General features: G+C 43.0%; 1 protein-coding gene across 1 annotated transcript in view; it reads right to left on the minus strand.

Annotated features, from left to right (window-relative positions):
• Positions 1-11,878, minus strand: part of LOC111858611 (uncharacterized) — a 38,243-nt gene extending 26,365 nt beyond the window's left edge. Inside the window, exons 1-11 of the mRNA XM_072714921.1 lie at positions 11,743-11,878; positions 11,388-11,528; positions 8,251-8,445; positions 8,061-8,160; positions 7,658-7,731; positions 7,307-7,495; positions 6,390-6,445; positions 6,230-6,292; positions 5,862-6,014; positions 5,506-5,638; positions 4-180 (exon numbers count right to left, since the gene is read on the minus strand). Of these exons, the coding sequence (XP_072571022.1) occupies positions 4-180; positions 5,506-5,638; positions 5,862-6,014; positions 6,230-6,292; positions 6,390-6,445; positions 7,307-7,495; positions 7,658-7,731; positions 8,061-8,160; positions 8,251-8,445; positions 11,388-11,514 (1,267 nt within the window). The 5' untranslated portion in view covers positions 11,515-11,528; positions 11,743-11,878. The remainder of the gene's footprint in view (positions 1-3; positions 181-5,505; positions 5,639-5,861; positions 6,015-6,229; positions 6,293-6,389; positions 6,446-7,306; positions 7,496-7,657; positions 7,732-8,060; positions 8,161-8,250; positions 8,446-11,387; positions 11,529-11,742) is intronic.
• Between the last annotated feature and the right edge of the window lie 5,075 nt (positions 11,879-16,953).

A 16,953-nucleotide genomic window follows, 5' to 3' on the forward strand; every position in this document is an offset into this window, starting at 1 on the left:
TACCTGGCTTACAGGTTGGCCAGTGTGACCAGCCATCTACTGTACATGTCATTTCTGCCCCGCCGTCCATTTTATAGCCATTGTTGCACGCAAATGTGACAAAATTGTGTAATTTATAAGGTGGCCGGGCTCCATCAACCTGGTGGCCGTTGGGAACCTTAGGAGTCTCACAAATGACGTCTGAGAGATAGAGAGAGAGACAGAGAGAGAGAGACTTGACTTTCACCAGCCTTTATTAAACATAAGAACATAAGAAATTTACAAACGAGAGGTGGCCATTCGGCCCATCAAGCTCGTTTGGGGAGAACTTAACTAATAGCTCAGAGTTGTTAAAATCTTATCTAGCTCTGATTTAAAGGAACCCAGGGTTTCAGCTTCCGCTACACTAGTAATAAACCAGTCGACAACAGAAAGAAACCCTACCGCAATTAGTAAGATGGGTCGTTGCTACAAAACCAAACAAAGGAAACAAACAAGTAACCAAAAAAAGGAAAAAAAGAAGAATTAAGAGACAAAAACAAGAAACCAACAAAAAAAAAAGTACAATAAAAAAACAAGAAACAACGCTGGAACAAACTCCCACTCACCCTAATAGGCAGAATAGCAGCAGTAAAAATGAAACCCCCTCCACAAATGACCTACCTCTTCTCGATGATCCCGACCACCCCCACAGACCATTGGTTCAAAACTCTAGATTCACTTACAACTCACTTTTATTGGAAAAATAAACCACCAAGAATCGCACTTGCCACTCTACAGAATTCCAAACATCAGGGCGGACTAGAAGCTCCAAATTTCCATTATTACTTTCTTGTAAATCAATTACAGTATCTTCTTAAATGGACACAGAATCAAAATTTCCAATGTTGGGCTTGTACAGTACAGGGACCTCCAACGTCCTCACGGGGAAGATCCAGGCCCCAACAAATCTGACCACCTAGAAACCGCCAGTCCACTCAGTGCCCGAAAATGCAGCACTTTAACACAAGCTTGGTACAGAGCTTTCTTAGACAGATCCCTAAGAGCCACCTGCTGAAGAGCCACGAAAGAGAGCAGCAAACCCACCTCCTCCCGATGACCCTCTACAGCAGGAGAGACCCTTATCAGGGGGAAAAGAAACCGGGGAGCTCTCTGAAGAAATCACTATAGGCCTACCCAGTCACAGCCCTCAGGTCATCCAACGTTCTCTAGGACCCACTGACCCTGAGGGACCCCAGCTTCGTCAGACCCGCCCTCGTGAAACAGACCTGCATAGTCAGAGATTTGAGGATTCCAACCGGAAACATGGGACTGTAGAAAAGAGGCTCTTCATCAACAGCTAAATACTGCCGAAGATCCCTGGTTACCTTAGAAACGGAAGACCGCGCCCTTAAAACTGATCGATAAAAAGGCATCGTTGCAGAAAAGTCTATCACTCCCAGGGTAAGCAAAAACAAATGCTTGTCGTACCCCATGTTCTCCACTCGCCTCATGAGAGCACACGCAGTGTCTGTCCACATCAAGTCCTCTCCGAACAAAAAATGCTGTACCGCCTGCAAACGGAAGGCCGTAATCCTGCGCTGCGCAAGTCTATAAGACCTTGCCCCCCTTCTTGCATCGGCAAATATAAAATAGAAGCTCTAGTCCAAAAAAAAAATCCACCAATATTTGTTGCAATACTTCCACCAGTGTTGTTGGGGGTTCCAATACCATAAAGACATGCCACAGCATGGAAGCAATCAGGTTGTTGGTAACCAGGACCCTCCCCCTATAGGACAGCTGGGGGAGGACCCAAGTCCATTTAGACAACCTATTGCACACTTTATCCACCATGCCCTCCCAATTCCTGTCTTGGAATTCTGCAGTACCCAGATAAACACCCCGGCACTTCATGTCAGACCTTCAGGCAAACCGAGCTCGTGCAAAATGTTTTGTTAGATTGCAACATATAGGGAGGCTCTGTGCGTGCCAAAGTTAATCTATTGACGCAGGCTGCGGTGACAGTGGCTAGGCAAATAATATAGGGTTGCCACAATAACCAGATAAGAAGAAACTTCCAGAGAAGGCAAATGTACTGACAGGGGCGGGGGCTGCTTGTAGATGGGGTATAAGAAAAATGGTGAACAACAAGGAAGTCGAACTCTGTGGGGGTACGGTGTGTTGCAGAGTTCCCAGATCGATCTGCTGGAATAAAGTTTGTTTGGCAACTGATCAATGCCTTCGAGTGATCTCTTCTCATCCACGGACCCGGTGGAGACCACCATATTCCCAAGCCCAAACGCCCTCAACACATTGAAGAGGTAGCCGTGGTCAACCCTATCGAATGCTTTCTCTTAGTCTATTGACAACAGACCCAAGTCCCATGCAGATAACCGCGACAAGTCGATCACATCACGCAACTCAAATAAATTATCCATGATGGTACAGCCAGGCACGCAGTACGACCGAGTCGTATGAACCAATTGATCCATGTGCTTTTTCAACCTATTAGAAAAACATTTTGGCAATATTTTATAAACCGTGCATAAAAAAGACACAAGTCTCCAGTTCTTCACAAGTCCCAAATCACCATTCTTCGGATATGACTGCCGTAGTGCAGCTCATAGGCAACACCCCAGAACAGAAAGAAAACTTAAAAACATCCAATAAGTCCCATCCCAGCATGCCCCAAAATTGCTTACAAAATTCAGCAGGTAATTCATCAATCCCAGGGTCACGACCCGCAGACAGCTGCATGACAGCCACGGTTAGCTCTTGAAGGCTAATGTCCGCAGACAAAAGCTCCTCCTAGTGTAGGCAAGCCAGGCAAAAGCTCCTGCTAGTGTAGGCAAGTCAGGCAAAAGCTCCTCCTAGTGTAGGCAAGCCAGACAAAAGCTCCTGCTAGTGTAGGCAAGCCAGACAAAAGCTCCTCCTAGTGTAGGCAAGTCAGACAAAAGCTCCTCCTAGTGTAGGCAAGTCAAACAAAAGCTCCTGCTAGTGTAGGCAAGCCAGACAAAAGCTCCTCCTAGTGTAGGCAAGCCAGACAAAAGCTCCTCCTAGTGTAGGCAAGCCAGACAAAAGCTCCGGCTAGTGTAGGCAAGCCAGGCAAAAGCTCCGGCTAGTGTAGGCAAGCCAGACAAAAGCTCCTCCTAGTGTAGGCAAGCCAGACAAAAGCTCCTCCTAGTTTAGGCAAGCCAGACAAAAGCTCCTGCTAGTGTAGGCAAGCCAGACAAAAGCTCCTCCTAGTAGAGCTGGGCGATATGGCCTAAAAATAAAATCTCAGTTTTTTTCATAATAAATCCGATTTTCCCCTCCCCTACTCAAAATAAAACTACAAATGACAAATAAATGGTTCAAAACAAGTTTTAACTTTTTTTTTTTTTTTTACTTTAGAGTTAGAGTTAAAGTGCAATTTGACAAGCCAAAGAAAGATGTTTGTAAGTGAGATGGCAGACCACGCCATTGAAAAACACTTTTAGAAACTTGTAAAAACTTTTAGCATGTTAATGAATCACGGATTTTCCACAGTATGTATGGGCACCATGTCTTTTGCAAGACCATGTCCAACCCTAGACTGGGGACCGTAACAGAATATACATGTTTGTTATCGCCTTCTATCGTGCCCCATTCTTATCATATGGCACACAGTTCGAAAACGTGCCAGAGACGGTTGCTTGCTTAACTTTGGATGTTGTGCTGGTGCTGTGTGTATTTTCATTTTGCTGGGAGCTGCACTTCTCCCACTCCGCTGTGTGTCTCTGCTTTAGGTGCAGGAATAAATTTGTCGTGCTGCTTCCTTTGGTTGCAACAGTTTTTAAACAGACTTTGCAACGAGGACTAGTTTGGTCTGTGCCCGACGGCGCAAAACCGAACCATTGCCGTGTTGTTTCTGAATCCGCTCGAGTGTTTGGGCGCGCCACGCTAATTTACCCGTGAAGAATGGTGCGTCGCATTAGTTCTGCTTTTGGCGCTTGCGTGTAAAATAAGTAATAAAATCGATTTTCATAAAAACACATTGTCCTGAACTGTAAATTCAAATTAATTGATAAAATCGATTTATCGCCCACCTCTACCTCCTAGTGTAGGCAAGCCAGGCAAAAGCTCCTCCTAGTGTAGGCAAGCCAGGCAAAAGCTCCTCCTAGTGTAGGCAAGCCAGACAAAAGCTCCTCCTAGTGTAGGCAAGCCAGGCAAAAGCTCCTCCTAGTGTAGGCACGCCAGGCATAAGCTCCTCCTAGTGTAGGCAAGCCAGGCATAAGCTCCTCCTAGTGTAGGCAAGCCAGGCATAAGCTCCTCCTAGTGTAGGCAAGCCAGGCAAAAGCTCCTCCTAGTGTAGGCAAGCCAGGCATAAGCTCCGCAGCGTGTGATGTGTCACACTCACTTGCGCTGTACAGACTACACTACAAGTGTCCTCATCCCCGCAGGATCTGTCGTGACATTCCCCTCCACATCCCGGAGGTGTAGTATCTGCGTATACGCCCAGTCTCCCCCCACCACAAGGACTCAATCACTACTACACCGTCTCATTTCACTCGTCAACTTCTGAAACAATCGCACACCCCCAGGGGGGTATTCCAGAAAGCAGGTTATGTGACATACCCGGGTAAGTTTAAGGGTAAGTTAGTGGATAACCTCAACTTTCGGTTCCAAAAACAGAGGTTAACTTTCTTGGTATGTACGTAACCATAGCAGCTTACTCTCTGAAGATAACCTGCTACTGAGCTGGTTATGTTCCAGGGTCAGTTTGTTTCAGAAGGTTACTGAGCATGGCGTGCCCTTTTGATGACGATCCTGTGGACGTGGAGGCACAAATTATACGAGGTTTTTTTCGCCGGGAGAGAGTTATAAAACCGCGTATTGATGTATTTTCATTTCCTAATGATTATTTGAAAGAGCGTTATCGGTTTTCAAAAGAATCGTTAATTTACTTAACACATCTCTTGAAACCACATATTGCAAATGTCACAAACCGTGGGTCTGCGCTTAGCACAGAAAACATTCTGTACATAGCACTTCGGTTTTTTGCGTCAGGGCATTTTTTGTACAATGTGGGCGATGCAGAGCATGTGGGAAAGGCAACTGTGTGTAGAGCCATTCGCACAGTATGTCTGGCACTGAAACGCTTCTTACACACGTTTGTACAGTTCCCTGTCCATAAAGCTCTGCGTGTTATTAAAGAGGAATTCCACAGAGTGGCAGGTTTGTCCTTTGTAGTAAAATCTATGACGCATATTTAATATGTAGTCATACTATTTATATCTATACATGTATTCATCCTGCACACACACACACACATTTGATACTTCTATATATGACTTTCTACTTCAGGGTTTCCAAATGTAATCGGGTGCATTGATGGCACCCACATTCCTATTAAAGCTCCTTCAATAAATGAGGGAGACAATGTTAATAGGAAATCTATTCATAGTATCAATGTGCAGGTAACAACTTGATTTTGTGTCCTTAATTTTTTGCCTTGTTAACATCATTAAACTCATTACTTTCCACTTTTCAACTATAGGTAATATGTGAGGCAACCCACATCATTACTAATGTTGAGGCAAATTGGCCAGGATCTGTGCACGATGCCATCATAGTGGCTTGTGTTGTGCTTCACAACATTGCCACTATAAGAGGAGAAAGCCACCCTCCTTGTATTGAAGAAGATGACCCAGAGGAACCCCTACAGATTTGTGCACACAGAGATGGAAGACTTTTGAGAGACAGGATTTGTCAAAATTACTTTTATTAAATTGTTTGCACTGGTCTGCTGTGCAATTCATTTCTTTATTTCCTGAAAAACAATGAAAGTAAAATGAAATAAAATGTGTTTTTTTATGTATTACATTGCTTTATATACACAACACTTGTAACATGCAACAGATTAATATTCACATAATTCTCACCTTAAGGCGATGCTCCAATAATTCAATTTCTAGTTTTGCTTTTTTAATGGATAGCCTTTTCTCTTCCATTTGAAGCTGTATAAGGTCCATCTCCATCTCACTTTTTCTTATTTGTTTTTGAAGATGGACCTTATACAGCTCCTTTGCTGGCAACTAGGAAGGCAAAAATAATTAAATGAGATTCTGTCAGACAATAAAATTAAAATATGGACAACTTAACACAAAATCTTATACTGCTTAGATCGCGCATTGAGGTTGAAGGACCTTCATCTGTGGGTAAATCCCCAGGTATGTACTGTGAAAGGACAATGACAGTTTGTTACTCTAATGTAAAAAGGGGGCATGCATTATAATGGTATGCATCATACCTCAGTGGATCTACCAGCATTGTCCACTTCTGTCACAGCAGATGTGGTCTCTTCATCTTCATCCTTCAGTGGAAATATGCAAGAATACATTATCTGGCAAAAAGGAAAAAAAACTGAATATCTAAAAGCAACTAAAGGTACCTGACAACAAAACACTTACAACTGTGACAGACGGTGTTCTTTCTCTAGGGTCCAATACAATCCCTCTATCAGTATCTATAAGAAAATACAACCCACAAAATTCTCAATATTAAAGAAAAACCAATAATGCAGGAAAAAAACATGTCAAAGTAATACAACTAAGATCACAGTAGCCTATACATCATATGCAGTTAAATAAAGTAACCCTGCATAAAAAGCATCATCGTCCACATCCTCTACAGCATCACCAAGATCCACCTTCAATAGCAGAAACATGTCACCTCAACCTGAACCTCATTTCCACCAACACTGTCACCAGCTTCACCAGCCTCCAGCAGAAACCCACGAGCCCTCTGTGCTTCCCCGACAAACACCTCACTCCTCACACTATCCTGCACACTCTCACTACTTTGAGCAGCCTCCACAGACTCATCACTTAGACCATCCCCAGCCCCCTCCTCTGCACAACCAGCCTCAACCTGTAGCTCCCCCAGACTGTGCTCAGGAGAATCCACAACTGCAGGAGGCGCAGGTACAGCGCTAGGCCCTGATCTCCCGAGCAGGTCACCACTCCCGACCCTGTGAGGGCAGGCGAGTATTTTATGCCCGATATCCCCACATTCAAAACACTTTATACTCCCCGTATTCGCATAAAGCATATAGGCTCTCCCCACAAACATCACCCTAAAAGAAACATCCAAGCTCCTCTGCTCTCTAGTACTTGGCAATGAATATCACAATATAGTAAAACTGTGTTTAAAAACGTTTGGTGGATTTGAAATTTAGTCTAAGCAATTAGTCTAAAGCACGCTTTGCTGCAATCAGAAAAAAAAAGAATTCAACGAAAAATCATCTATATATATCAGCTATATAAATAGTTCATATACTGCAGAGTACAAACAGTAGGAAGTTTAAGAAAAAATAATAAATTCACACCTTTGCTGCATGCCGGAGCTTGTGGTTCATATTCCCCAGTTGCATTACACATTATATGCATTTTCCCAACAAGCGTGTAGCCAGCATTGCATTCGTATTGAATGGTATCCCGATACTGTGGGAATTCACTGGAGGGTCTAAATACAATCTTTCCATTCGGGACTTCAGGAGGCTCTTCACACTGTACCACTAATTGAATGAAGACAGACATTTTAGTAATCTTACAATTTTGGCGCACATTTTTTAAAATACTTAATTGTGTTCATCTTTACATAAAAGCAACGGAGAGCATTTCATTCTTAATTTATAAAACTATGAGCTTTAAACACAGTATTAGCAAACGTCCTTTACCTTCACATGTAGGAATTCTTCCAGTCCAGCCTTTATCAAGACACTGTCTATAATCCTGACCTACAATCACGTAGCTTGAAAAGATGAACAAGACAATTCAAAGAGATGTATGCACCACACTTTCGTCTTGCATTTTCAGACCATGTTTACTCATGTATCCTCATACTGCATCCTGAAACAACACGTGACCAAACCAAGGCCCACACTGTCACTGGCATTTCATCATTTACATTTACATCATGTGTGCTGTAGAAAGGCAGACTATAGGATTTATCACTGTGTTGACTGCAGCATATCAAACCTCTACAGAAGCACATTAACATGAACAGGCACTAATAAATAACAAAAAGAATATTAATTATTCCTATTATCATTAATACTCATGTTTGTCCGGAATACTCACCCTTCATTACAAAATGCTTTGACTACGGCACCAAATTCAATCCCATTAGTAAAATCAAATCTCCCATTCTGCACCTCCCCAGGCGAACCACAGGATTTTTCTGGAATAAATTCATGCAATAAAATGGCATTTCTACTAAGAGGCATTTCCATAAAGCAGTTAACTTCAGCTACAGGAAGAAATAAATTACTTTTGCATTTCAGGGTTACTTCGGTCCATTTTCCTCCGATGCAGGAGATGTCTGGCTGGCCACTATCCCGCACATAACCAACACTGCACTGAAAGGTAGCAGTTGACCCCTCAGGGAAATCATTCTTATGAAGCCTTAGAAGGGCTTCCCCAGCCAAGACCATATCTGCACTGGATTCAGGTCTAGGGCAACTTGCTGTCAAAAGAGGTGGGAAAAGTCAGAAAATCAACCGTCATTATTCACATTAAACTTAACTAACTGCAAGTACAGTAGGTTCTAAAAATGACATTTAAAATCGAAAGGGCTTCCCCAGTCAAAACCATATTTTCCTGGGCATCAGGTGAAGCGCAGTCAGCTTAAAAGGAGAAAGGCAAAGAGAATTTTAACTTATATAGTCTGCATTTAGCATTGGCAGTTAAATATAGCTTCCAATAAACCAGCTACTGTTTGGAGTGTTTAGACAAATACAGATGGTGTGGTTGTTAGGTAGCACCGGCTACTAAGCGACACAAAGATAAACTTCCTAAACTATTATTGTTGACACACCAGAGCACAACTAAATGCGTCCTCTGCATTTAACCCATATGTGACGTCGTGACACGGCAGTCACGGTAACGGTAAAAGTGGTTGTAATAAGTAGAATGCCGGTTCTACACGTTGGTAATCACTAATCTAACTGCGAGACATATTTCCATGCATCCATTCATGCATCCATCCGTTTAGCATACCCGGTTGTCCAGGATACAGAATCTGTCCTGGAAAATACAGGCGCCAAAACATCTCCGTGCACACATACGGCCAGTCTCACAACTCCAGGGGGGTATTCCAGAAAGCAGGTTATGTGACATACCCGGGTAAGTTTAAGGGTAAGTTAGTGGATAACCTCAACTTTCGGTTCCAAAAACGGAGGTTAACTTTCTGGGTATGTACGTAACCATAGCAGCTTACTCTCTGAAGATAACCTGCTACTGAGCAGGTTATGTTCCAGGGTCAGTTTGTTTCAAAAGGTTACTGAGCATGGCGTGCCCTTTTGATGACGATCCTGTGGATGTGGAGGCACAAATTATACGAGGTTTTTTTCGCCAGGAGAGAGTTATAAGACCGCGTATTGATGTATTTTCATTTCCTGATGATTATTTGAAAAAGCGTTATCAGTTTTCAAAAGAATCGTTCATTTACTTAACATCTCTTGAAACCGCATATTGCAAATGTCACAAACCCAAACCGCGGGTCTGCGCTTAGCACAGAAAACATTCTGTGCATAGCACTTCGGTTTTTTGCGTCAGGGCATTTTTTGTACAATATGGGCGACGCAGAGCATGTAGGAAAGGCAACTGTGTGTAGAGCCATTCGCACAGTATGTCTGGTACTTAACGCTTCTTACACACGTTTGTACAGTTCCCTGTCCATAAAGCTCTGCGTGTTATTAAAGAGGAATTCCACAGAGTGGTAGGTTTGTCCTTTGTAGTAAAATCTATGATGCATATTTAATATGTAGTCAGGGGCGCTGTAAAGGGGGGGTAAACGATGACGATTCTCGGGGCCCATGACTGAGAGGGGGCTCAGAGAAGCCCCCAAAAAAAGTCTCAGCTGTGTTGGGGGCCCTGTCAAGATTCTTTTCATGGGGCCCAAAATCCTTAGCAGCGCCCCTGTATGTAGTCATACTATTTATATCTATAGCCTACATGTATTCATCTTGCACACACACACACTTGATACTTCCATATATGACTTTCTATTTCAGGGTTTCCAAATGTAATTTGGAATACATGTAATACATGTATAGTGACAATAAAAGGCATTCATTCATTCATTCATAATTGGGTGCATTGATGGCACCTACATTCCTATTAAAGCTCCTTCAATAAATGAGGGAGACTATGTTAATAGATAGATAGATAGATAGATAGATAGATAGATAGATAGATAGATGTCTTTATTGTCACTATACAAGTACAGCGAGATAGCGGAGGAAATCTATTCATAGTATCAATGTGCAGGTAACTTGATTTTGTATCCTTAATTTTTTGCCTTGTTAAAATCATCAAACTCATTACTTTTTTCCACTAACTATAGGTAATCATTACAGGACAGTACAATGCTGGTTACCATTGGTTGCCCTCAGATGGGGTGAGGGGAGGTGGTGGTGGGCCTTTTTTCTATTAGCTACATGATCGACAAAAAGAATATACTAAATCGTGTTTAATAAATAGTTAAGTGATCGTGTAATCAATTACCTTTTTGCAGAATGTTTTTGTGTTTCATTTTGACTTGGCTCAAAGTTCTTCTGGCTCCAGAAGGATTACACCTTATTAAATAAGAAACCATATATTCCTAGTCGATACACATTGTTATTTTAACCTAAAGAAATGAATGGCAGGAAAAGTAAATGCTTTCATATTGATTTAACAGTCAAAAGGATGCGGAATGGTTACGTGCTTAATTATTTTGCATTATAATAAAAGGGGAGGCGATGTCAAATTTGCAATTTAATACACACGCATTTACTCTGTCCGTTATTTTTTGCCAAGCCAACTCTTTCTTTAGCCGATGCAGCCGTATTGCTTTTTTTCCATTATTATTGGCTTGAATTCCTCATATGCGTGCATTAAAACTTCCAACTCCGCCTCTGTGAATAATGCCGCTCTCTTTTTTTCACTTTGATTTTCCATTCTGACTCGTGAAATCGGCGATCAATTGAAAAAGTTTTTATGTATGCACGGTGCACGCGCATTAACTCTGGGTAACAAATAGGAGGTTGATTGAACTTACTCTTCTCAGGTGTTTTGGAACAGGTGTTTTGGACATACTCATGGTATGCGGGTTTGGGGTATATCAACCCAGAGGTTAAGATTTACCAAATGGTAAGTTAACCAAGCTTTCTGGAATACCCCCCAGTTCACGCTAGTATGTTTTTGGGCTGTGGAGGAACCCGGAGAAAAAACCGTGACGAAACGGGGAAAAGACGCAAACTCCGCACGCACAGCTAGAGCCGGAGCAGCGACTCGCACCGCGGACTTCCGGAGATGAGATGCCACACGGGTAACAAAGAAAACATGAACAGGAGAATGATGTCACTGTTTAAAGGCGCCCTAAAAGGATATAACCAGCAGCGGAGGCCGGCCGGCCGGCCGTACCTCTCACGGATCCCGCGAAGAACCATAGAAGAGCGGCGGTCAGCAGGCGGTGCGCCCAGTCACGGCGCGCCCAGCGCGGCTTCAAGCCGTCCGCCCGAGCGTCATCAACAGGGAGTCGTGGTAACATTTTCGGACATCGATCTAAAAGAAGAGGAAGAAGAAGGGGGGCTAAGAAGGGACGCTGCTCGCACGCCAGATCCGTTATTTAGCTTCGAAAAAGTTAGTGTCAGACGCCATTTCGAGATTGTAATGACACTGCGTAACATATGGGAGTCGACACATACATACATGTATTAACGGCAACAAAGAAAACAAGCTTGATAGAGAATTTTGTAAAAAAATACGAGCGATGTACCTGGCAGCTGCTTATATGCGTAGCATGTCCCCCCCCCCCAGCATTTTCCGGTCCGTAATCATTTCGCGGAATCGGAAATAATGAACGGGCGGGTCCGGGCTGAACTTACAGGGCGGAAATCCCGAATGCTCCGCTTCTTTTTCTAAAATGTTTCAGTAAATGTATGACAATTTAAGTGTCGTGGTTGCAGCGTTTGGGAACAATATATCCAGCGATGGGACATAACTGGTACGCAAGTACGCATTCGCCTTTAAAAACGATACGTGCGACAATCGATTGCTTGTAAAAGCGCAAATACGCACTTATTTTCTGTGCATTTGCGCTGCTGACAAGAAAATACCTTGCATTTTAACCTGTATACCGCAAATGAAGTAGAGTTAGCATATAAAGATTAAAATGCATTCTATTTTGTTTTCATATCAGCGCAAATGGTCTTTCTGAGACCATTAATAAAGCCTTTAAACTCTTGTCCATTCGCTATGAGACTTCTTGCATTCCACTGTAAAATAATCAGTTTGTCCCATCACTTAATATTTCCACCTGACTTTCCTTCTACTTCAAGTTTTGAAGAACCCACCATGAATCAATGTTGATTGATCATCCCCGAGCATGAATTGATTCAATGTTGAATATTTTCAGTAATATCGATGTTGACTCGGCACATTATTTTCAATGTTGAAAAAGTCACTTTATATCAACATTGAATCAAGGTTTTGTCACCATCAATTTTTCAATATTGAACATCTGACCAAAAATCAATTCAGTTTCAACATTGATAATTTAACACTGACCATAATTCAAGGCATTTAACTATACTTCAACATTGAAACAATAACATGATGCTATCTGGGTAGTCCATGCACGAACAGAATCAATCAATACCTCAATCACCTCATATGTATGTCTGCTAGCTGGAGTTGGAGGTGCTCCAAACTGTGAGTAGTGGAGTTGAACAATCACAACCTCTCAGTACCTAATAGTGATAGGGTGACAGTGAATAATCCCTATTAATTGTATACTATGTGGGCGATGTAATCGTCCGTGTGTTCATCTTAATACATTCGGTCCCTCGGCCATGATTCACCAATATATCTTTTGTGCAAAAAGGTTTATGACATAACCTACGGGTATAGATTCATAAGCAGGTGTTCCATATACAGTATCTAACAGTATAACGACAATTAAGACTATTAGTCCTGGATGTATGATCACATCTAGGAAGTGTCGGGTCTTTGGAGACCATCCTTCAAATATGCTCCACCAGGCATTTTGCCAACTTCAAATAGCATATCGCGAGGGGGTGAATAATCCCATTGACACACGCTTCCCTTCATATCAAAACATGGGTTAGTACAGTGGTCCCCAGACTGGGGGGCGCAGAGGTATTGCAGTGGGGCGCACCAATGGGATAGCCTACGCTCCACTCGAGCATGGACAAGTTTGTGTACCCAGCCAAGCTTCCAGCAGAGGCTGACTCTTCATCTGCTGCAAGTTCAAGCCCCAAAGCAAAGAAGAGAAAATATGAGTCATATCTGGTCCTAGGTTTCACATCGACAATGGTGGGTAATGAGGAGAGACCACAGTGTGTTGTGTGTCTGAAAATACTCGCTGCTGACAGTTTGAAGCCGAACAAATTAAGACATTATTTGAAGACAACACACCCTAAGCATAAAGATAAGCTTTCCAATAAGTTTAAAAATGACAAATTCCTCCTGAAAGTGGCATACCTGAGTGACATGTTTCAGAAACTCAATGTACTAAATCCGCAGATGCAAGGCACCAACACACACCTTCCACATCTGGCAGATAAGATCACATCATTCACAAGAAAACTGGAGATGTGGGAGCAGCGAGTTTCTGAGGGAAATATAGACTCATTTGGGAACCTGAAAACATTCATTGAGCTCAACAAGCTTCAGAACACAATTATCCCATGCATTAAAGCTCACCTCTCCACCCTACAAAAATATTTCCAGAAGTATTTCCCAACGCAGGATCCTAAAAAATTTGACTGGATCCGAGACCCCTTCAGTGCTACACCACATGAGGATTTCAGCACTGCAGAGGAGGAACAGTTCATTGATGTCACCTCAGATTCATCAATGAGGCTGCAGTTTGAGTCTAAAACACTGGCTGCATTTTGGATTGGAGTGGAGAAGGATTAGCCAGTGCTAGGAGGGAAAGCTGTGGGCACACTCCTTCCTTTTGCTACATCCTACCTATGTGAGGTCGGTCTTTTCTTCTGTGGCCTCTATTAAGACAAAATACAGATCAAAACTGGACCTTGAAAAGGAACTAAGAGTGGCTGTTTCCCAGCTGCAACCCCGAATTGAGAAGATTTGCAGCACAAAGCAAGCCCACACCAGCCAGTGAAAGAGACTTGAGATGATCACCTTTTAAGTTTTTTTCTGACTGGGAACTGGTTAATTTTCCCAGCCATTTTTGTGGAGACAGTTGTTTATTCTTGTTTATAACTTCAGTATGCTCTTTATTTCTCCCAGTGATGAAATTGCACCATTTGTAATTGCATTTGTTTCGCCCAATTAGAAAAGATAGTTGTATTTCAAATAAAGTTTGAATCTGAACCTGTGTAGTTTGAATGGGGGGGGGGGGTCTCAATAATGTTCCTATTTAGAAAAGGGGGGCCCTGCAGAGAAAGTTTGGGAACCACTGCGTTAGCACAACCTGTTCGTAATGAACATATATATCCTCTATCAGTTTTATCACATTTTATCTCGTATACCATTTATTTTGTTAGTATAGGTATCTAGCTGTTCTTCCTTTACCTGTAAAGTCCAGTATGCCCCTCCAAGCTATTATGGGCAACACGTGGAATCTACATAGAGCTTGGTGAGTAGTTACATTATAATACATTATTATTTCCCATTGTCAAGTAGATAAAATATCATTACATTGGGTCATTTTAGGCTTTAGATGTAACCACATAGTAGAACTAGTATAGTAAAATCCAGTTATAACGGACTTCGAGGGACTTGGCAAAACAGTCTGTTTTATCCAAAGTCCGTTATATCCAGAGTTGCTGTATGCCCAGAACACAACTACAGGACACCATTTACTCATGTCACACCCCGGCAGACACACTTGTGGTATAGATTATTATATTGTACATGCAGTAATCCAACTTAACCTGACCAGATGCATGATTATTAATAATCCCGACTACGTATCTGCACTGGATATCACCGGCATGCCACGCGCCTTGTAGGCGGAGTCTGCATGTCCGTTATAGCCGAACAAAACTGTAACAGCTAAAAGCAGCCCTGGGGACCAAATTGTTGGTCCGTTATAAGCGAGTCCGCTATAACGGGATTTTACTGTATTCCAGAATTGCTTCCATGCACTACAATTAAATGTAATTAACATTTTTTGAATATCACTTCGTTGTATTTTGGCATGTAACATAGCCATAGTACATTCAGTCCAATTCATCCATCGAGGTAGGTCACACCCCCACACCCACTTGAGGGGGCACTCCGGCAGAGGCGAGGACGGAAATGTTCTTTCCCATTGTGGCATCCCCTACAGACGTACATCTCGCTCCCGTTCACAGGGGTTAGTTCCATGATGAAGCAGGGTTGGTTGGCTGGACAGGTGAAGTTGTCCTGCTGCCGAGTATCTGTGCTGTTTTTCCACCGAAGCTTGAAGGTGGAAATGTGCTCCAGCTCAGTCCTGGGACTGCAGCATAGCTGAAGGTCATCGGCAGCACCGGCCACGTCGTCCACCCGAACCACCTGTACCCATAAAGGAGGAACTCACATGCACATTAGTTTTCTCGTGAATAATATTTATTAGCTGGGACGTGTCGCCACCTTTCGGCGCCAGGCTCCATGACAGCCACGGTGTAATCCTGTCCCACAGCCATCACTTCTGCTGGCTTAGGTGGGCCATCTTGTTGTTGAACTCAAACCTTTGCTCCACTCACAGCTGTGGGCCCAAAACCTCCTTCTCCTCTCTGAGTAACATGTCGTGGTCGTGGAATGTCCACCACGGTGCCGATGTGGACGGGTTTAACCAACAGCTGGGCAATTCGATCATGGTTTTCTACTGTTAGCGATTCATTGGATATGTTTTCGAACACCATCTGGATAAAGCCTTGATGGTCCGAATCAATCACTCCTGCTAGGACTATGTTAAAGGCAAACTGTCCACAGTGCCCCATCGGACATTGTACCCCTATGCCTGTATTAATCTTTGTTACGGTGTGAGGCAGTAACACCGCTGCCTCCACACAGAACAAATCCAGTCCAGCTGAACTGGGGGGGGGGCGCACTGGTCGGCAGTTTTGCCTCTGGGTGGATCAACCAAAATTTAATGGGCTGTTCACCACACTTTTCCACCATTACTGTTTGTGCTTTTAATGGCATCAGAGCGGCCTGTCCTCGGGTCAGAGGTCTGTTGTTAAGGGCCATCACAGACTCCCTCCTCCCCTCAGGCAAGGCGCTCTCAATTTTCCAAATTCTCATCTAAGTGAAGTGAAACGGCCTGCAGCCGCAGAACATACCTAAACACTTTCTCTTTTAATTTCTAGAAAAATAAAGCATCCTTGGACAACACTTCCCCTTCTTAAGGCAAGCGTCCTCGAGCGACACCGTTTCTTCTTCCCCAAAACCAAAATAAGTATCCTAGGACGAGATAAGCATTCTGCAAAACTAATTATTGGTAAAAACAAGTTATAAAAGTGATCAGTGAAAAACATGTTTGTGTAGTTCGACCTTGGCATAACAGTATTATGGGTGAATTATGGACAACGTATTAGAATTTCAGGATGATTAGTCCATACACAATCAGAATCAATCAATACCTCAATCACCTCAAATGTATGTCTGCTAGCTGTGAGTAGATGTGTGCTCCAAACTGTGAGTAGTGGCGTTGAACAATCACAACCTTCCAGTACCTAATAGTGATAGGGTGACAGTGAATAATCCCTATTAATTCTATGCTATGTGGGCGACGTGATCCTCCGCGAGTTCGTCTTCATACACTACAGAAAGCAAGCGTTCCACTGAGCAGCCTGTAACAAGCGATGTGACAAACACTGGAAGTAGGCTGTTGACGTTTGGGGACGCATCTTTGTGGCATGAATCCATGACTTCATTCAATTCATTAGTGACTGGTGGGGTCCCCCCCCCCATCTACCTCTGGCAATACCATCAATGGGTCCGTGAGCAAGACCCTTAACCGCAACTTGCT

Source organism: Paramormyrops kingsleyae, chromosome 8 (assembly GCF_048594095.1).
Source record: "Paramormyrops kingsleyae isolate MSU_618 chromosome 8, PKINGS_0.4, whole genome shotgun sequence".
In the NCBI taxonomy this organism is placed as follows: Eukaryota; Metazoa; Chordata; class Actinopteri; order Osteoglossiformes; family Mormyridae; genus Paramormyrops; species Paramormyrops kingsleyae.